Source organism: Muscardinus avellanarius, assembly GCF_963383645.1.
Source record: "Muscardinus avellanarius genome assembly, chromosome: 4".
Taxonomy (NCBI): Eukaryota; Metazoa; Chordata; class Mammalia; order Rodentia; family Gliridae; genus Muscardinus; species Muscardinus avellanarius.
In genome coordinates, this window is record NC_137789.1 from 126,068,780 (window position 1) to 126,091,478 (window position 22,699).

The 22,699-nt window shown below is 38.9% G+C and overlaps 1 protein-coding gene across 1 annotated transcript in view; it reads left to right on the plus strand.

The window, feature by feature from the left end:
• KIF11 (kinesin family member 11) overlaps positions 1–18,806 on the plus strand; it is a gene marked incomplete at both ends in the record, with an annotated part of 51,619 nt that extends 32,813 nt beyond the window's left edge. The window contains 9 exons of the mRNA XM_080693593.1: positions 112–284; positions 2,845–2,970; positions 3,046–3,204; positions 4,546–4,652; positions 7,575–7,854; positions 11,808–12,030; positions 15,216–15,367; positions 16,808–16,924; positions 18,675–18,806. Of these exons, the coding sequence (XP_080549719.1) occupies positions 112–284; positions 2,845–2,970; positions 3,046–3,204; positions 4,546–4,652; positions 7,575–7,854; positions 11,808–12,030; positions 15,216–15,367; positions 16,808–16,924; positions 18,675–18,806 (1,469 nt within the window). The remainder of the gene's footprint in view (positions 1–111; positions 285–2,844; positions 2,971–3,045; positions 3,205–4,545; positions 4,653–7,574; positions 7,855–11,807; positions 12,031–15,215; positions 15,368–16,807; positions 16,925–18,674) is intronic.
• Positions 18,807–22,699: the final 3,893 nt, after the last annotated feature.

The following is a 22,699-nucleotide window of genomic DNA, read 5'->3' on the forward strand; positions in this document are numbered from 1 at the left end:
CAAATTCCACAGCAAGGATATCATTTTGCCTAAACCCATGTGATGGTTCTATCTGTATGTAAATATATTTATGTTAAAATTTACATCTCTTTTGTTGTTGTGTTGTTATAGGTAATCTGGTGTCTTCCAGTGTCTCTGCGTTAGACTCCGTTAATACAATAGCCCTTGGATCTCTCACATCCATTCCAGAAAACGTGTCGACTCATGTTGCTCAGATTTCTAATATGATATTAGAAGAACAATCGTTATCAGCAGAAAGTAAAACTGTCCTGCAGAAACTTATTGTTAGTAAATGTCTTACGTTATTTTTGAAGAGTTACATTTATTGTTATCAAAAGCAATGTTATCTGCTCGTTTTTCGTCTTAAAGCTTTGCTAGACACTGTGACAGACATATTACTATGAGATACTGTGTTTGGATTTTTAAAGACAAATCTCTGCTCTTTCTATTTTCCTCCCAGAAAGATTGGTTTACAAATACATGTAACTAAGTTTTGAAACTTTTTTTTCACTCATATCTGGTATAATTAGGAATAGGAATTATTAGTAGGTCTTCTAATAACTAAAGAGCAGCTGTAGCTCCAAATGAATTTGAGAGACCCATAACTTAGTAATTTACAAGTCACCCTTACTTCAAGGGTCCTGGCATAGCCATGTTATGCTAACCCATAACCCAACCAGAAGGGGCTATTGGGTGATTGTAAAACTACAATAGTATGTGATAGTAATAGCAATGTGTGATAGTAATATTAATATGTAATAGTAATAGTAGTACAAGAAAAATAATAACAGAGTTCTAGAAATACATGTAACAATTCTTGGGGTTGTAACTATGTCCAAACTGTTCTTGACCTTCACACTAGAAATCACTAATTAGATTTAGTGTTATCTACTTCATACCAGATTTATGTATATTTGTTATTCTGTAATGGTATGGTTTGTCTAAGAAATTTTTGGCCATGTTATTTTGTTTTCTTGTGCAGGCTCTTCTGCCTCCCTTTTTGAAATTAACAATATCTATTGAACACTTTCCAAGTAAATGCTACAAATTGTCTTGACCGTCTGCCTAGATTTAATACTTAGGCAGTACTATCTGATCGGTTTTTCCAACCACTCAAGTTTGACAAAATTAAAACATAACTTTTATTACTAACTTTTCAGAAATTGATTAGTTCACTAAATGGTGATGTGTATGTTTTGATGTTTTTCTACAAAGCTAGTTTAGAGCATTACCTGAATCAAAAAAGAGATGACTGTTGTTCCCACAGAATTTGTTGAAACTAGTATGATAGCTCTTCTTTCCAAAAGAATGCCAGTGGTGGAACATACCTGTAATTCTAGTACTTGGGAGGCTGAGACAGGAGGATCACAGGTTTGCAATCAACCTCAGGAACTTAATGAGGCCCTCTGCAACTTAGAACTATGTCAAAATAAAAGATAAAATAGGGCTGGGACTGGGGGTGTGACTCAGAGGCAGAATGAGCCTGGATTCTATCTCCAGTACTGCAAAAAAAAAAAAAAAAAAAAAAAAAAAAAATCCTCTGCTTTTAGCACTTATTATTTCTGTTATAGATTTTTTTTTTTTTTTTTTTTTTTTTTTTTACTTCTGTTTCCCCCACCCCAGTAAAAGGATCTTAGGTCAGGATTGGGTTGATTTGTTTGTTTTCCTTTACCTTATAAAACTTCCCAATCTGTACTACATTCTCAGTTTTCCGTATACTTTAACAAAAATAAAAACCTTCCTAAGTCCTGATACAATAGGCTATTGAGTCATCAGGTCTTCATAGTTAAATACCTCCAACTCAGAGCTTACTCTTGAGAAGTGTGTGTGTGTGTGTGTGTGTGTGTTCATTTGATCCTGGTAATTTTTACCTCCTAGCTATACTCCCAGCCCTATTTTTATTTTTCCATTTTGAAATGGTCTTGCTAGGTTGATGAGAGTCACTGCTTGTTAAGGTTATCCTTATCCTGGAAAATGTGCTCCTCCAGTCTCGGCCTCCATGTGCCACCATGCTCAGCTGTACTCAGCTTTTTTTACTAGTAACATAAACTTGCCTGAAATTTATTTTGTTAAAATGTGCCTATTGCCTCTATGGTTTTGTTTTTCTCTATTTAAAATGCTAAAATCTAGCCAGGCATGGTGGCACATGCTTGTAATTCTCGCACTTGGGAGGTGGAGACAGGAGGATCGTGCCAGCCTCAGCTGGCTTAAGAGACCCTGTTTCCAAATAAAATATAAAATAGGTCTGGGAGTGTACCCCAGAAGTAGAAGGCCCCTGGGTTCCATCCCCAGTACCACCAAAATAAATAAATAAATAAATAAATAAATAAATAAAATGCTAAAATCTTATCAGTTGAATCATTTTCACCTCTTCTGATTCTGAGTTGTTTCATTAGACTATTAAGAATATAGGCCGGGTATAGTGCACACTCTTGTAATCCCCACTCTTGGAGGCGGAGAAAGGAGGATCGCATAGGTTCGAAGCCAGCCTCGCTGGCTTAAGAGACCCTGTTTCCAAATAAAAATATAAAAATAGGTTTTGGAGTGTTGCCAGAGGTAGAAGGGTTTCCAGGAACCCCAGTACCACCAAAATATATATATATATACTTTACCCTAAATGACAATTTCCTTTAATTACTAAAGGCAGGATTAAGTGACTTATGCTGAAAATAAACTCTAAATGTACAGATATATCTCTATAGTTTATAAAGAATAGAGAATGTCAACTTAGAATTTTAATGTAAATATTAACTTTTCAAAGTATTTAAGATATCATTTAACCAGCCAGGTTCATGGAGGTAAAGTACTCTTTTTGAAGACCTATTCATTTATTTTTAAAAACAGGATGAACTTAAAACTGGCTTTCTCAGTTCACTGGAAACAATTTTATACCCCACTATGATGTCTATATTGGAAATCAATAGTCATCTAAAGCACAGTTTCAAGACTTCATTGACAGTGGCAGATAAGGTAACAAATGCTGTGTTCTTAATCTAAAAATTAATGTGTTGTTTAAGAAAGAAACTAATTTTGTTTTCTTCAAAGATAGAAGATCAGAAAAAAGAAATTGATGGCTTTCTTGGTATATTGTGTAACAATCTACATGAACTACAAGAAAATACGTTTTCTTCATTGAGTGAAACACAGAAGCTTTATGACAACTTAAGTGAAGAACTGAAGACAGTAAAGCAAACCCATTCACAGGTACCTTGTTTAGCTGACATGGGAATAGAAAAAGAGTTTATGATCACTTGATAGGACTTAATACCTATATTACACAATCTGAATGCTATAAAATTAATTTAGAAACCTGAAAATACCATAGCCACGGTTGCTTATAACAGTAATTAATGTAAAATAACTGAGAATGCCTCACCTGATCGGTTAATATATTTGAGAAGTTGCTACTTGAAAAACTCTATGCTGAAGCTGGGCGTGGTGGCGCACGCTTGTAATCCCCGCGCTTGGGAGGCAGAGACAGGAGTATCACGCGGGTTCGAAGCCAGCCATGCTGGTGTAAGAGACCCTGTTTCAAAAATATAAAATAGGTCTGGGAGTGTAGCCCGGAGGTAGAAGGGCTTCCAGGAACCCCAGTACCACCAAAAAATAAAATAAAATAAAATAAAAAAAGAAAAACTCTATGCTGAAGAACATTATAACAAAACAGTCCTTTCCTCATATTAGGATGAAAGTTGCCCAGAGAGAGAACCATACCTTTAAAGAAAATGGGTAGGTGAGCCAGGCATGGTGGCACACACCTGTAATCCCAGTACTTGGAGGCTGAGGTAGGAGGATCACAGCTTCTCAGATGGCCTCAGAAATTTAGTGAGGCCCTCCACAATTTAGTGCGACCCTATTTCAAAATGAAAAAATAGGGCTGACAATGCAGCTGGGTTCCAACCCCAACACCCAAAATAAATAAATAAATAAAAATTTCTAAGCCAGGAGTGTGCCTGTAAAACTAGTACTTGGGAGGCTGAGATAAGAAGATCACAGGTTCAAAGGCCAGCTTCAGCATCTTAGCGAGATCCTGCTTCAAAATAAAAATGAAAAGAACTAGGGTATAGCTCAGAAGAATGCCCCTGGGTTCAATACCCAGTACCACACTTTTATATGCACACAATAAAAAGCCTTTAGTATTAACCTCCTAGTATCCCTTTTACTACTTTGTTCTATGGGAAAGAGGTAGTGTTAAGATCTCTTGTCAAGAATTTATGTACTTGCCAGGCGTGGTAGCACACGTTTGTAATCCCCGTGCTTGGGAAGCTGAGACAGGAGGATCGCACAGGTTTGAAGCCAGCTCAGCTACTTAGGCTCTCAGCAACTTAGTGAGACCCTGTTTCCAAATAAAACATAAAACAGGTCTGGGAGTATAGCCAGAGGTAGAAAGCCCCTGAGTTCAACCCCCAGTACCAAAAAGAAAAAAAGAAAAAAAAGAATTTATGTACTTTTCAACTATGGAAGAATACATTATGTCATCAGTCATACACACAAAAAAATGTTCAGTCATAATTTCAAGTCTCTTTTTCCACATCTTTCTTATAGGAACTCTGCCAGTTAATAAATCTTTGGACACAGAGGTTCTGTGCTCTGGAGGAAAAGTGTGAAAACATCAAGAAACCCCTCAGTAGTGTCCAAGAAAATACAAAGCGGTAAGCTATTTTTAAATTGTTGTAAACGTTCCTATAAATCTTCTAGATTATTTCAAAAGGAAAATTTTCAAATAGTACAAATCAATATTGTATACTTTCAACCAAATTTCTTATTTGTTAACAATTCATTGTGTATGTGTGTGTATTTGTATATGTACATGTACATAAACAACTTTTTGTTTTTTCTTTTTTGGGTGGTACTGGAGGTTGAACCCAGAAGCATTCTACCTCTGAGCTGCACCTCTCAGCCCTTTTTATTTTCTTTTTGTTTGGAAACAGGGTCTCCCTCGGTTGCTGAGAGTCTCACTGAATTGCTAAAGCACTCATCACTGCTGAACCTGTGATCCTCTTGTCTCAGCCACCCAAGTACTGGGATTACAGGTGTATGCCACCATATCCGCTCATAAATAACTTTTTATTCCATATTTGTACTTCTTTTTTTGTGTGTGGGGGTCTGGGGGTGGAACCCAGGGGCATTTGACCTCCGATCTACACCCCCTGCCCTATTTTTTTATTCTTTATGTTGAAACAGGGTCTCACTAAGTTGCGGAGGGCCTCAATAAGTAGCTGAGGCTGTTCGCGAACCGCAATCCTCTAGTCTCAGCCTCCCAAATGCTGGGATTACAAGCGTGCGCCACCACGCCTGGCTTGTACTTCTTTTCAGACAGTGAGAAAACTTGCTCTCATCCACAATAAATTTTTATATTATCCAACCTTAGAATACACATTAAGCAATTTTACAATTTCTAATTTATATCACTCGTTTAAAAATAAACTTACTGCCAGGTGGAGTAGTGTACACTTCTAATCCCAGTACTTGGGAGGCTTAGACAGGAGAATTGCAGATTCACAGCCAATCTCAGCTACTTAGTGAACCTCTCTGCAATTTAGTGAGGCCTTGTTTCAAAATAAAGAATAAAAAAGCCAGGCGTGATGGCACACACTTGTAAATCCCCGCGCTTGGGAGGCTGAGACAGGAGGCCTGCACAGGTTCAAAGCCAGCCTCAGCTATTTAGTGAGGCTCTTGGCAACTTAGTGAGACCCTGTTTTCAAATAAAATATAAAATAGGTCTGGGAGTATAGCTCGGAGGTAGAAAGCCTCTGGGTTCCACCCCTAGTACCACCAAAAATAAAAAGAATTAAAAAAGGGCTGGGAATGTAGCTCAGAAGTAGAATGCCAGGGTTTGGCAAACTGTGGCTGGTTGGCTGGATACCTGCAATTGTAAACAATTTTACTGGGCGTAGCCTTGCCCATGCGTTTACATGTTATCTTTGGCTTCCTTTGTACTGCAGTGGGAGATTTGTCATCAGAGTCATTATACCATAGACATAAAATACTTGCTGTCTAGCTTTTTTTTTTTTTTTTTTTTTTTTTTTTGGTAGTGGTGCTGAAGATTAAACCCAGGGGTATCCTACTTCCAAGGTCTACCCCCAGCCCTATTTTTTTTTTTTTTTAAACAAGGTCTCACCTAAATTGCAGAGGTTCTGGCTAAATTTCTGAGACTGTACTTGAACCTGCATTCTCCTGTTTCAACCTCCTAAATACTGCGATTACAGATGTGTGCTACTACGCCTGGCACAAGGTTCAATTTTTTCCCCTATGTATACTCTTAAGCTCATAAGGACAAGAATATTTATTATATTTACCCCTGTTTTTGCTCTTTTAATTTTTCCTTCCTGAAGTTCCAAGCTCTTCCAGGTAGAGAACTTCTTTTAATCTTTAAGGGTGGGTTAGCTTAGTCACACATTCTGTTTATCTTTGTCTGAGATTTGTCTTGATATCCCCTTCATTCCTGAAAGGTAATTTCATTGGCTTTAAAATTCAGGATGAACAGTCCATTTCTTTCAGCGTTTGAAATAAATTGTTCCAGCTGGGTGTGGTGATGCATGCTTGTAATCCCAGTACTTGGGAGGCTGAGACAGTAGGATCGCAGGTTCACAGTCAGCCTCAGCTACTTAGTGAGGCCTCCACAACTTAGTGAGACCCTGTTTCAAACTAAAGAATAGAAAATAGGGCTTGGGAGTGTAGGTTGGAGGTAGAATGCTTCTGGGTTCAATCTCCAGTACCACCAAAAAAAAAAAAAAGAAATATTCTGTTCCATTTTATTCTGGCCTCCATGAGATCAGAAATTTATTATTCAAACAATTACTCCCCTTTTGGCACATTCTGCAGCTGCTTTTAAGACTGTTTTCTCTATAATTTTAGGAGTTTGATTACATGTGTCTGCTTAATGTATTTCTTTGAGTTTATACTGTATGGATTTGTTTAGCTTTTGGAGTCTGTGGGCTATATGTCCTTCATCAACCTTGGAAATTTTCATCTGTTATTTCTTTGAATATTTTTCAGCCTCATATTCTTTCTCTGCGTCTATGATTTTGGTAACACAAACTTTAGATACTTTGATTCCTTTGTTCCTAAGGAAGTGTACATTTGGTTGCTGTTTGGATAATACATCTTCCTCTACCCTTTACTTTTAGCCCAAGTATTTATATTTAAAATGGGTTCCTCATAAGCAGCATATAGCTGGTCTTGCTTTTTCATGATATCTGCTGTAAAACACACTGATTAAAGCATCCATTATGTGTGCGTGTGTCTGTGTGTCTGTGGATGGGACCTCTGAGCTACACGCTCACGCCCTATTTTATCCTTTTATTTCAAAACAGAGTCTCCCTAAGTTGTAGAGAGCCCCACTAAATTGCTGAGTCTGGCCAATAACCTTTGATCCTCCAGTCTCAGCCTCCTAAGTTTTGGGGTTACAGGGGTGTGCCACCACACCCTGCTTGAAGCATTAAGTTAGAAGGTTCATTAAGATCAGGGACTGTGAAGTCACACTACCTACACCAAACTTGCCACTTAAACACTGTATATATCCTTTGAGTCTTAGTTTCTTGTTTCAACAGTATTATTCTCTCTTCCAATAGGAAATCTACAGATATAATCAACAAAGCAACTTTTCACAGGAAAAAGTTTTGTGCTGATTCTGATGACTTATCACAAGAACTCAGAGATTTTAACCAAAAAGGCACAGAACTGGTTACAGAGTGTGTGAAACAGTGCAGTGCACTCAAGAGCAACCTGGAAGAAATATCTCAAGATGCCAAGCAGAGATGTGAGTCTCTGACCACAAGCACGGCTTATTATTCTGAACAGTGGATATCTTGCTTAAATAAAAGGAGAGATGAACTTCACGACATATTGGAGGTAATAACTTTGTACCTGGAACCTGCTTTGGGGAGAATAGTTTTAATCAGAAAATTAAATATTCTTGGCTTAGAATTGGTTTCAAGCTGAGTGTGGTGGCGCACGCTTGTAATTCCAGTACTTGAGAGGCTGAGACAGGAGGATCCGGGTTCGCAGACAGCCTCAGCTACTTAGTGAGGCCTCTGCAACTTAATGAAACCCTGTTTCAAAATAAAGAATAAAAAATAGGGCTGGGAGTGTAGCTTGGAGGTAGAATGCCTCTGGGTTCAATCCCCAGCAGCACCACAAAAAAATAAAAAAGGAAAAAGAGCTGATTTTCAGAGCAGATTAATGTTTTAAGTTATAATTAGTATTTTTTTTTTTTTTTTTTTTTTTTTGGTGGTACTGGGGTTCCTGGAAGCCCTTCTACCTCCGGGCTACACTCCCAGACCTATTTTTATTTGGAAACAGGGTCTCCTAAGCTAGCGCGCGCGGCTGGCTTCGAACCTGCGCGATCCTCCTGTCTCCACCTCCCAAGCGCGGGGATTGCAAGTGTGCGCCACCACGCCCGGCTATAATTAGTAATTTAAAAAAACTTTTTAATTAACTTTTTTTGTGTGTCTTTTTGGCACTGGAGATTGAACCCAGGGCATTGCACTTGCAAAGCAAGGCCATTTGCCACTGAGTTACATTCTCAGCTCAAGTAACATAATTTTTTTTACTTTGCATTTTTCTAATTGGCGCACTATAGTCTCATATCATAATGTAGATCATGTTGATGATGGCACATATGCACATAGCACCTGGTGCCCTTCCCCATAACTTAATTTATTTTATTTTTTTATTTTTGGTACCGCGGATGGAACCCAGGGGCATTCTACTTCCAAGCTATACCTCCAGTCCTATTTTTTATTCTTTGTTTTAAAACAGGGTCTTACTGAGTTGCAAAGGGCCTCACTAAGTAGCTGAGGTGGTCTGTGAACCACGATCCTCCTGTCTCCGCCTCCCGAATGCTGGGATTTACAAGCGTGCGCCACCACGCCCAGCTTAAATTTTTAGGTATAAGTATTGCTACACTTATACATGACCTTGTTTCGTGTTTGCTCTGTGTCTTCTATATCTCTAAGCTAACTTAACATTTGTCCAACTTCTGTCCTGTATCTATCTTTGATTTTTGACTCGTTTGTTTCTTTAAGGAAGGGTACTCTCTCTTTTGGCATATTATACTTTACATTTCTACCTACTTTGCTCCAGGTACTTTCAAATCAATTATTGCTTTAAATATTTAAGAATTGTTCTGGTGGCTCAAAGGCAACTTGATAGGTTTGTGGGTTTGCTTGAACTTAACACTTGCTTGATCCCTTTGTGACTTGGTTTTTTCCTTTTTGTGTAGTAAAAGGATTGTACTATGTTGTCAGAAAGTAGGTTCAAAGAATTTAAGTATTTTAAGCTAGGTAAGCAACTCAGAGGTAGGGGGAGTCATGCTTCATAGATGGCTAATTTTAGGTTTGAGGCCAAAAAATAAAATGTTGTGAGCTATGCAGCCTGTCATACCAAAAAGTAAAAATGCTATGAAGACTCTTGAGGTTCTGTCAAAAGGACTTAGTAGCCAATCTAATACCACTCTGCCTGTTCAAAGATAGTATGATTGCCAGGTGTGGTGGTGAACGTCTGTAATTCCTGTATGTGGGAGGCTGAGACAGGAGAATCCTGAGACCGCCATCCTCCTGTCTCAGCCTCCCAAATGCTGGAATTACAAGTATGTGCCACCACACCTGTCTAAGATAGTATAATTTAAGCATCAAAAAGAATGACTTCAGCCAGGTGTGGTGACGCACACTTGTAATCCTAGCATTTGGGAGGGTCGAGGACAGCCTTAGCTACTTAGTGAGGCCCTTTGCAACTCAGTGAGACCCTGTTTCAAAATAAAGAATAAAAAAATAGGGCTGGTAGAGGTAGAATGCCCCTGGGTTCCACCCCCGGACCCACAAAAAAAAAAAAAAAAAAAATGACTACAATAGAGAAAAACACATCAAATTTATTTAAACTCATAAATTTCTAAAAATTTAATGGTTTCCTTTGAATTATGCTAGGGAAGGCAATACATTATTATGAAAACAGGTTAATAAAGAGTAACAGTATAGCATCCAATCTGTTTTTCCTAAAAGAATTATATCTTGGTTTGGCAGGGTAATTGATTAAGAGAAATATTTTACAGAATCTCAGCTAATAAAGTAGAGAAGAAATGATACATCTAGACTATCACCACATTGCAGCCCCTAATGAAATAATCCCTGTGGCCACTGATTATTGCTAACCCATTTGATCAAATGCTTAAGAGTAGAGGCTTAAGAGGAACTTTGCAATTAAGAGGGTAACTATAAACCTCAATATATGTATGGTGACAAGGCACCAGTAAAAGGATATTTTTAAAAAGTTGTTACTGGGCGTGGTAAAACATGCTTGTAATCTCAGTACTTGGGAGGCTGACACAGGAAGATTACAAGTTCATGGCCAGCCTCAGCTACTTAGTGAAGCCCTGTGCAACTTAGTGAGACCCTGTTTCAAAATTAAAAAATAGGGCTAGGGGTATACTTTGAAGGTAGAATGCCCCTAGGTTCAATCCTCAGGGCCATTAAAAAAAAGTGTGGGGGTGGTAACTACATAAAAGACAACAAACAGGCATGTGTGCTGTCAGTACCACCAACTAAAGAAATATTCTTATGAAAAAATTAGATCAAGGATTTAGATCTAACAAGCTTATGAAAATACAGAGGATAGGTGAACATATGAATATATGACATATGTTCATTGTTGACCTATCCTCTGTATTTTCTATAAGCTTTCTGTAAGCTTCAAAATCTGGATTGTTGACCAAATCCAGGTTTTGAGATATTCAGTAGGGTCAAAAGCTGTTTTCTTCAAAATAAAAGTTTTTCAAGGTAAAAAAATGAGGAAGGAGGCCGGGCGTGGTGGTGCACACTTTTAATCCCAGCATTTGGGAGGCTGAGACAGAAGGATTGTGCAAGTTCGAAGCCAGGCCTCAGCTACTTAGTCCCTTTGGAACCAGTGAGACCCTATTTCAAAATAAAGAATAAAAAATAGGGCTGGAGGTGTTGCTCCGAGGTAGAATGCCCCTGGGTTCCATCCCCGGTACAGGGCGTGGGGGGAAGTGGAAGGATAATTTATAGATAAAAAGGACTGTAAGTCCTAGTTTGCTTGAAACAGTCCTTCCTTATATCTGCTATATTGGGGTGATTATTAAAAATGGATCCTTTCACTTTAAAAATTGTCCCCATTTGGTTGGTAAATTATATAGTTACTGTCTCAAAATAAATCAATGACATCTAGAGATGAATTCTGGCTCAAAGAAACCAATTGTGAAAAACATTTGAGACATTTGGTGAAATTGGAACACTGACTAGACATTTGATATGAAAGAATAAATGTTGTTTTTTAGCTATGATAGTGGTCTTAACTCTTAAAGATATATAGAAGCAAGTGGGTGAAATAACAGGATAAAAGAAGTAGGTGGCCAGTCTTGTTTCTTCTGTACCATATGTGTTGGTAAATTTAAGGCTGAGTGATGAAACAAGGAGGCTAATTAACCTGCTCTATCTACTATTAAGTTTTTAAAACTTTTCTTATTATGGTCAGGCATGGTGGCACACACTTGTAATCCCAGCATTTGGGAGGCTGAGACAGGAGGATCTGGTTCACAGACAGCCTCAGCTACTTAGTGAGGCCCTTTGCAACTCAGTGAAACACTGTTTCAAAATTAAGAATTAAAAAAAAAAAAAAAATAGGGCTGGGAGTGTAGCTCGGAGGCCAGAATGCCCCTGGGTTCCATCCCCAGTATTGGGGGGGGGGGGGCTTTTATTATGAAAAGTATCAAGGAAAGGAGAAATTATATATTAAATAAAGTACTGACAATTTTAATTTTCGTAATGAAAGTGTGTTTGCATCAATTACAGGTTGTAAACCAATGTTGTGAAGCTTCAAGTTCAAAGATCACTGAAAAACTAAGTGAACATAAAGCAACTAATGAAAAGCAGCATAATATTTTTCTTGGGCAAATAACAACCCATGAAGAAAATTTGAAGGCACAAAGTCTAGAACTGAAAGAAACTGTAAAAATTGGTTCAACAAAGCTTAATTGCTTCTTGCAACAGGATCTGAAACTGGATATCCCAACAGGTACTTTAAAAAGGAAACTGAGAGTTGGGCATAGTGGCCCATGCCTGTAATCTCAGTACTTAGAGACTGAGATCAGAGGATCACAAGTTTGATGATAGCCTCAGCAATGTAGTAAGGCTTTCAGCAACCCAGCAAGACCCTATTTCTAAACATAAATAAATAAATATATAAAAAGGGCTGAGAATGTAGCTTGGAGGTAGAACACCCCTGGGTTTAATTCCCTGTCTGTCTCTCTCTCTCTCTCTCTCTCTCTCTCTCTCTCTCTCTCTCTCTCTCTCTCTCTCTCTCTCACACACACACACACACACACACACACACACATTGTTAAATTCTTTGAAGTTGGATTCAAGCCCAAACAGTGTTAGAGGTGCTTTAAAATTGGGTTCTGCCGCCGGGCATGATGGCGCACACTTGTAATCCCCGCGCTTGGGAGGCAGAGACAGGAGGATCGCACAGGTTCGAAGCCAGCCGTGTTGGCTTAAGAGACCCTGTTTCCAAATAAAATTTAAAAATAGGTCTGGGAGTGTAGCCCAAAACCAGAAGGGCTTCCAGGAACCCCAGTACCACCAAAAAAAAAAAAAAAAAAAAAAAAAAAAACAACAACTAGGTTCTGCCATTGCCTAATGGGAAGTTACCATCTCATTATCAGTTCAAATATGGAAAAATTAGAACCCCAAAAGAGTTTGGTGTCAAGTGTCATGATATAGGTGGTATATACTCCTAGAAATCTGGACGTCACAGTTCAGTAAAATTTCACTGCCAGGGAACTGGCTTTGTTACGAAAGGACATCTTGCCAGACGTAGTGGCACATACCTGTAATCTCAGTATTTGGGAGGCTAAAACAGGATTGCAAGTTTGAGATCAGCCTCAGCAACTTAGACTATCAGCAACCTAGCGGAACCCTATTTCAAAGCAAAAAATTAAAAAGGGGTTGGGGATATAGCTCACAGATAGAATGCCTCTGGATTCAATCCCCAGAACATAAAAAGAAGAAAGGACAGCTTAGCCAGGCATGGTGCCACGCGCCTACAATCCCAGAATAGGCTGAGGCAGGAGGATCACAGGTTCAAAACTAGTGTACAATAACTTAGTGAATAACTGTTTCAAAATAAAAAATAAGCCCGGCGTGGTGGTGCATGCTTGTAACCCCAGCATTCGGGAGGCTGAGACCAGAGGATCGCGGTTTGTGGACAGCCTTAGCTACTTAATGAGGCCCTCCACAACTTAGTGAGGCCCTGTCTCAAAATAAAGAATAAATAAAATAGTGCAGGGAGGGTAGCTCGAAGGTTAAATGCCCCTGGGTTCCATCCCCAGACCCGCAAAAAAATAAATAAAATAAAAAGTAAAATAGGCTAGTGGTATAGTTCAAAGGGAGAGTGTTCTTGGGTTCATTCTCAGTACCAAAAAGAAAGAAAGAAAGGACATATTAAAAACAAAAATAATGCCAGGTGTGGTGGCACACGCTTGTAATCCCAGCACTTGGGAGGCTGAGACGGGAGAATAGCTCAGGTTCAAAACCAGCCTCAGCTACTTAGTGAGGCTCTCAGCAACTTAGTGAGACCCTATTTTCAATTAAAGTATAAAATAGGTCCGGGAATGTCGCCTGGAGGTAGAAAAGCCCCTGGGTTCCACCCCCAGTACCACCAAAAAAACTAATTAAAAATAAAGCTGGCGGTTGGGCGTGGTGGCACATGCTTGTAATCCCCACGCTTGGGAGGCGGAGACAGGAGGATCGCGCAGGTTCGAATCCAGCCGCGCTGGCTTAAGAGACCCTGTTTCCAAAAATAAAAAATAGGTCTGGGAGTGTAGCCCGGAGGTAGAAGGGCTTCCAGGAACCCCAGTACCACCAAATAAATAAATAAATAAAATAAATAAATAAATAAATAAATAAAATAAAGCTGACCAACAATTGATCTAGCACTGTTTATAAAAGGAAAATTTTCTAAATACCAAGACTCTTTCAGGGATGGACTGACTGACTCTAGTTTAGGGCAATGTTTACTACACTGTTAATTTTATATTTCATTTTTTCATGGACTGTAGCTTTTAGGAATCACCATTTTGAGAGATCAGATGTGGTAGACACCACTACGCTGTAATGATTCAGAGCCCTTCATGCAGGTGTGACAGACTTTTTACACAGGAGGAATAATTGTGTTATCCATTGAATTATGATGGTTGTATACCCTAAAAATCATTGAATCATACACTTAAAATGAGTGAATTTTGTGGTATCTCATTATACCTCAAAGCTCTTTTAAAAAGCAGTTATAAATGGAGATCGTTCTAAAGAATGTTGGTGTAGCTGCTGGATGTGGTGATGCACGCCTATAGTCCTAGCTACTCAGGAGGCTGAGGTAGAGGATCACTTGAGTCCATGAGTTCAAGACCACCCTGGGTAACAACAGACCAAGGCCCCATCTCAAGGGAGAAAATAATAACAATAATGATGATGATGATGATGGTTTATTTTTCTCCCCAAGAGATCTATAAGGTTTGTTGTTCACTTAACATTGAAATATTGAATGAAAAGGCAAGTGTCTTTATAAATTATGATACTATAAGCTCATTATACAGGAATATAATATTTAGCCATCACACTAAATTTTACTTCTATCAAAGTATTACTTTTACTCCAGTAATGCTGCCATTTTTTAATACACCTTATAACTCCTTTTAGAGCCTATGATACATCTTTTGTATATCCTCAGAAGTGGAAAGCCACATGTTTTGGAGGTGGGATGAATCTAGAGACTGGTCAAGTGTATTTAAACCATTAAGTTCCAAGTTTCTAGTTTGAGTTAAGATCAGTTGTCAAATTAGAAAATACTTCTAGTTGCAAGCAATATATGCCCAACAAATACCAAGACTGATTATGTTTTGCAGATTTGGTGGGGGGAGGATACTGGGGATGGAACCCAGAGTCATCCTACCTCTGAGCTATACTATTTATTTATTTTTTTAATTTTGAAAGAGGGTCTCACTAAATTGCAGAGAGCTTCACTGAGCTGGTGAGGCTGTCCCAGAACCTTCTATCCTGTCTCAGCCTCCCAAGCACTGGGATTACAAACATGCACCACCACACCCAGCTCAATCATTTTATTTTTGGAAGATACGATTTACTTGCAAGTATAAGTTTTAACATTTTTTAAAAATCTTACTTATTATCTAATATTCGTTCTAGGTACAACACCACAGAGGAAAAGTTACTCATACCCATCAGCACTGGTGAGAACTGAACCACGTGAGCAACTCCTCGATCAGTTGAAAAAGGAACAGCCTGAGCTCTTAATGATGCTAAGCTGTTCAGAAAACAGTGAGGAAGAGACCAGCCAGGTCAGGTGGAAGGCATCACGATTTTAAGCTCTCCCATAAACTCTCGGTGTGGTTGATTTCATGTGGGAAATGTTACGCTTTACTTTTCCGTTCTACTCTGCTCTCATTCTAGGTGCTTGACCATTAAATAAATAATAGACAGTATTCATATTGTGCTTGGTATGTGCCATAGTCTAAGCTCTTTACATGCATCTTAACTTCTTTCTAAACCCTATAAGTGGATTCAAGAACAATACCTATCTAATAAATGAAGAAACTATTAAAATGAATATTCAAGAAGAAAATAAAAAGTAAACTGTAATTCTATAATCTTAGATTATTTCTTGTAACATTTTAAAATAGAGATTTAGCTGGGCATGGTGGTGCATACCTATGAACCCATTACTTGGGAGGTTGATACAGGAGGATCATAGTATCAGCAATTTATTGAGACCCTGTTTCAGAGTAAAAACTGAAAAGGGCCGAGGGTGTGGCTCAGAGTTAAGTGTGCCCATGGTCAATCTTCAGTACCAAAACAATAAAATAAAATAAGAACTTCTACTCTAGCTGGGCATGGTGGCACACTTGTAATCCTAGCATTTAGAAGGGTGAGAAAGGAAGGTCGTGATTCTGAGACAGCCTTATCTACTTAGTGAGGCCTTTTTCAACTCAGTGAGACCCTGTTTCAAAATAAAGAATTTAAAATAAAAATAGGGCTGGGGTGTAGCTCCGAGGTAGAATGATGTCCTTCGTTCCATTCCCAGTACTGCAAAAAAAAAAAAAAAAAAAAAATAGGGCTGGGAGTGTAGCTTGGAGGTAGTCTGCCCCTGGGTTTCATCCTCAATACTGCAAAAAAAAAAAAAAAAAAAGAACTTCTACTCTATATAAAAATGAAACGGGGATATTTTTATTATTTTGTAGATTCATACTAATTTTGTTGAGGGTTTTCTTTGTGTGTAGTACTGAGGATTGAACCCAGTACATTCTACTTCTGAGCTCTACCTTCTATCCCTGTTTTTATTTTGAAGTGATCTCCAGAGCCTAAGTTGTTGAGGGTAACCATGAACCCTGTAGTTCTGTCTCAGACTCCGAAGTACTGGGATTACAAGTGTGCACCACCACCCCTGGAGAGATTTAACTAATGCACGTTGCCAGGCATGGTGGTGCACACTTGTAATCCTAGTACTTGAGAGGCTAAGACAGGAGCATCACAAGTTTGTGGCCAACATAAGCTGTTTAGTGAGGTCCTCTGCAACTTAGTGAGACTCTGTTTTAGAATAAAGAATAAAAAATAGGGCTGGAGTGTAGCTCAGAGGTAGAATGTCCCTGGATTCGATCCCCATTTCCACCAAAAAAATAAACAACGTACATTGTGTAATACTCAAAAAAGAAAGCTGACTTTCCTTTTTGATGATTTTTAAGCCATTGGATTTGAATCACTCATGCAGCTTCTTATTTTAGGATATGGATAAAGAAAAGACAATTCTGGGGCAGTGTCTTGAAGAAACTCCAAGTCAAGAGCCATCCGTAGATACCAGTACGGATTGTTTTTCAAGTGGCGGAGCTCCATTTTTCCAGGTATTTGATTACTTCATTTCAAATAAGACTTCCACATCTGCCATAAGTCAGTCACTTACTGTTCAACATAAGGGCATACTCTTGGTAAAGAACAATAAAAATTTTCAGTCATTTTTTTGGGATGCCTCGTTAACATTTATGATTTAAATTATTTACATAGTTTGTTTTGGGGGGATTTAATCCTGGAGCACTCTGCCTCTGAACTACACCCCATCCCTAATGAGACTCTTAGCAACTTTGCAAGACTCTATTTCAAAATAAAAAAAATAAGCCAGGCGTGGTGGCGCACGCTTGTAATCCCAGCGCTTGGGAGGCTGAGACAGGAGGATCGCACAGGTTTGAAGCCAGCCTCAGCTACTTAGTGAGACCCTGTTTCCAAATAAGGTATAAAAATAGGTCTGGGAGTATAGCCTGGAGGTAGAAAAGCTCTGGGTTCCACCCCCAGTACCACCAAAAAAATAATAATAATAAATAAAAGCCGGGCGCGATGGCGCACGCTTGTAATCCCAGCATTCGGGAGGCTGAGATCAGAGGATCACAGTTCACGGCCAGCCTCAGCTACTTAGTGAGGTCTTCTGCAACTTAGTGAGACCCTGTTTTAAAGTAAAGAATAAAAAATAGGGCAGGAGGTATAGCTTGGAGATCAAATGCCTCTGGGTTCCATCCCCAGACTTGCAAAAATAAATAAATAAGACTGGGAGTATAGCCAGAAGTAGAAGATCTCTGGGTTCCAGCACTGTACCACCAAAAAATAAAGAAATAAAAATAGGGTTGGGGTACAGCTCAGAGGTAAAATCTCCCTGGGCACAATCCCTAGTACCACACACACATACCAAAAATATTTATTACATGATAGCAAATCTTTATTACTCTGAGAAGGTTTCTCAATAGCAGCATTATTAGCTGTGTTTGTGTGTGTGTTATTGGGGATTGAACCCAAGGCATTCTACCTTGAGCTACACCCCAGCCCTGTTTTATTTTTATTTTGAAACAGGGTCTCATTAAGTTACTAAGTCACTAGCTGAGGCTGTCCCTCAAACTTGCAATCCTCTCGTCTCAACCTCCCAAGTTTTTGGATTACAGATTGTCAGCATGTCTGGCTTACTAGCTTTTTTTTTTTTTTTTTTTTTTTTTTTGCGGGTCTGGGGATGGAACCCAGGGGCACTTGACCTCCGAGCTACACCCCCTGCCCTATTTTTTATTCTTTATTTTGAAACCGGGTCTCACTGAGTTGCAGAGGGCCTCACTGAGTAGCTGAGGCTGTCCGCGAACCACGATCCTCCAGGTTTCAGCCTCCCAAATGCTGGGATTACAAGCGTGCACCACCACGCCCGGCTTTATTAGCATTTTAAAACTGGATGATTTGTTGTGGTTGTATAATGTTTAGCAGCATTCATAGTAGAAGCCATGAATCCACAGCATCCTAGTTGTGGCAACCAAAAATGTTGCCAGGCATTGCCACATGTTCACTGAGGAGGTTGGAGTCCTCTACCACTACTCTACAAAGAAATTTGTAATTTTGTCATAGAAAATAATACAGCCAACTAATATTTCTTTCACCCTAGTCCTTCCTTTAATGGTAAGAAGGCATTCACCTGTGTGTGCCAAAAAAAGTTGGCTGAAATTCGTATTGAACCTGTTCTGAATATTTCCACTTGCCTACAACCTAGAAAAGTTTGAAAATAAAGTATAGCTGATGTGGATCAAATGTTTCATTATATTGACTTAATTTCTTCTCTTAAATCCTCAGCATAAAAAGTCATATGGAAAAGACAAAGAAAACAGAGGCATTAACTCAGTGGAAAGAAGTAAAGTGGAAGAAACCACGGAGCACGCTGTCACCAAGAGCAGGCTGCCACTGCGAGCCCAGATAAACCTTTAGTCAACCTGAAGCTCGAGAGTATTTTTTAAGACAAATCAAAAATAAAACCTGAAACCCCAGAACTTGAACCTGTGTACAGATTCTAAAGGAATAGAATATAGTATCTACCCATTTTTTTTTAGTCAGAACTGCAGTCTACTGTGTATTGAGTTGGGTTTCTTGGGATTTGTGTTGAGTAAATATGTTTCTAGCTTTTCATATAAAGTAGCCCTTCTATAGCAAATAGAAAGCATTCTTCTTGCATATTAACTACCAAATATATGAGAACTGTATTGTTCTAGACTTGAGCTTACATAGGTGACTATCAACAACACTTGACCTTGGAAAGGACCATCTCTTCTCTTGCTATAACTGAAGTATTTCTTGCCTGTTTTCTATTTTGCCTTTTCCTCGGTTCACTTTCTCCCTTTTTATTTGCCAATCATAGATAGAACTACAAAAAGGTTTCTCTCTCACTTTGAGAATATCAGGATTTTACCTAAAAATCTTAAACACTTCTCAAGTGGTTAGCTCTAAAATCACTGTCAATAATAAACATAACCCTGGAAGTATTCCTTCTTTTAGTATTTTTAAAAGTGTTTTCTCCCTAGATATGAAAGCATTTCATTTCTTAGTGAGGCCTAATATCTTAGTGCATACAGAGTTCACCAAAAGCCCACTTCTCCCAAATGTAAGCTGCCATCACAGGAGAATTGCCTAGAGCTCTGATTCATCCACTCTAAGACCTATGGAGTCTTTTTGGAGGTCACAGTAGTTTAAGGATTTTTTGAAACTACCAATTATGACTATAACTTGTATTCTTTATTTAATCTGGTGAAACTTTTTGTTGTTCTTTGTATATAATAAAATGTATATGTGTATTTTTCTCTGTTGAAATCTTAACTCTTAGAAGAGCACTGGCATTTTTGATCTAGCAACCCTGTCTCTGGAAGTTGGGATGTTTCAACATGGAGAAGCAGAGCACCTGGAAGGAATATATGAAAGAATAAATCTTATGTTCACATCAAGTTTAGTGCTTAAATTTTTAAAGATTTGACTTTGATAACCAAGTAAAGCCATACCTTTTTGGAGAATTAGAAAATATGCTACTTTGAGGAACTAAATTTACCTTACAGAAGTAGTAATTATTTAAATGAAAATAATGGATATGATTTCTTTGGATAATATCTAATAAATCCATAATAAGTTTGTTTTTTTTATTAACTTGTTCTATAGTTTCTTATCTGGCAATTATATTTATTAGAATTAAGCTGCATTAAAACCCCTAAAATAAACTTCTACACAGGTACCCAAGGAAAAACGTCCTAGTCAGCACATCAGGCTTCCAGTTGTACTCCAAAGGGTGATTCCTTAGGTGTCAGATTCATGAGAGATGAGACTTGCCCACACATAAAAGAACTCCTTGTAAGCTTTTAAACTTAGGGTTGCTAATACAACTAATTTAACTGGCTGGCAGAAACAAAAATAAGTCCCCATAAAAGCTTTACAAATTTTCATGTACAATATCAGGCACAGGAGTCTTGCCTTTATTTTATAGCCCCAGCCCTACTTTTTTTTATTATTATTATTTATTGTGGTACTGGGGATTGAATCCAGAGGCATTCTATACTATCAGTGAGCTACACCTCCAGCCCCATTTTTTATTCTTTATTTTGAAACAGAGTCTCACTACATTGCAGAGGCCTCACTAAGTAGCTGAGACTGGCTGCAAACCTGCGATCCTCCTATCTCAGCCTCCCAAGTACTGGGATTACAAGTGTGCTCCACCACACTCGGCTCGTTTGTTTTTTTAATTAATTATTTATTTACTTATTGGTGCCAGGGATTGAACCCAGGGCATTCTACCTCTGAGCTACACCCCCAGCCCTGTTTTTTATTCTTTATTTTGAAACAGGGCCTCACTAAGTAGCTGAGGCTGGCCACAAACCTGTGATCCTCCCGTCTCAGCCTCCCAAGTACTGGGATTACAAATGTGCATCACCAAGCACATTTGTAATTTGGCTTTTTTTTTTTTTTAAACAAGTTCTCACTAAGTTCCTGAGGGACCTTGCGAAGTTGCTGAGGCTGGCCTCAAGCCTGTGATCCTCCTGTCAGCCTGAGGCACAGAAGTGAAAAAGGCAGCCCGCCATCTTTTCAGCAAGATGCCTTAGTGGTCTCTGGGTACTAGAGAGCAGAGAGATTATTCTCAGAAGATTGCCTTTGCTCCAGTCTGTCTGAGAACCTGAAGGATGGATGCAAAGGACTTCTGTTTTATTAACTCAGCACTCAAGGCTGAAAAGTGGCAAGCATTTCTCAAAAATATTATAAGGCACAGGAACAATCCACTGCCACCTAGAGCCAACAGTTCGAGTTGAGGCAAAGAGAAACGCCTGATGTCTAACAGGAAAGGCAAATTAGGTCATCGCAAGCCTCCATTGGGGGATTTAGAAAGCTATGCACATGCCCATGATGAGGGGCTCGCTGAGAAAAGACCGCTTTTGCAGTACTAGGGATTGAACCCAGGAGCACTGTATCTGAGTTGCATCCCCAGCCCTATTTTTTTTTTTTTTTTTTGAAACAGGGTCTTGCTAGGTCAATGAGAGTTTCACCACTTGCTGAAGCTGTCTTTGAACCTTTCATCCTCCTGTCTTAGCCTCCCAAGTCCTGGGATTAATGGCGTGTGCCATCACACCTGGCTCAATTATACAGTTTTGACTCATTGTTTCTGGTATTTTCCTGTATTGCTGTCTAGGCATTTGGCTCCACATTCTCAGAATTAGAATGTATATTACAGTCTCACTTCTGGTATTGTAGCACTTGCTTAAATTATTATAGGTTACATTATTGGCTTCCATAAGACATTCCTTTATCATTAAGGAAAAAAAACTATAGCCAGGCACAGAGGCACACTCCCGGTACTTGGGAGGCTGAGACAGGAGGATCCCAGGTTTGTGGACAGCCTTGGCAACTTTCAGCAACCTAGCAAGACCCTGTTTCAAAACAAAAAATAAAAAGGGCTGGGAGTGTACCTCACAGGTAGAATGCCTCTAGATTCAATCCCCAGTACCACAAAAAAAAAAAAAAAAGAAAGAAAAGAAAAAAAAATAGGGATGGGGGATGTAGCTCAGAGGTAGAAAGTCACTGGGTATCAATCCTCAGTACTGCAGAACAAAAACAAAACTAACAGCTTTATTGAGATATAATTCATATACTATACAATTTGCCCACTTAAAATGTTTTTTTTCTAGGATAATCACAAAATTGTATAACAAATCACCAATTTACAGAACATTTTTGTTATCTTCAAAGAAGCTCTGTAGAAGCCTGGCGTGGTGGTACACACTTGTAATCCCAGCATTTGGGAGGCTGAGACAGGAGGATTGAGGTTCAAGGACAGCCTCAGTTACTACTTAGGCCCTTTGCAACTCAGTGAGACCCTGTCTCAAAATAAAACATAAAAACTGGGGCTGGAGGTATAGCTTGGAATGTAGAATGCCCGGGGGTTCCATCCCCAGTACTGAAAAAAAAATCTAGTTATAAAACTCATTGTCATTCAAAGTTTCAGAGTACAACTAAACCCATACTTTGATGTATCCAAAATAACTGGAATTTTAAATTCACAACTATAAAATAATAAAAAATAGGGCTGGGAGTGCGGGGGATGTAGCTCGGAGGTCGAATGGCCCTGGGTTCCATCCCCAGACCCGCAAAAAAAAAAAAAAATCATGTGTGTGTGATACTAGGGATTAAACCCAGGGATAGTCTATCTCTGAGCTATTTTATTTTATTTTACAATAAGATCTTACTAAATTTCTGAGGGCCTCACTAAGTTGCAGAGGCTGTCCTTGACCCTGTGATCTTCCTGTCTCAGCCTCCCAAGTACTGGGATAATAAGCATGCACTACCATGCCCAT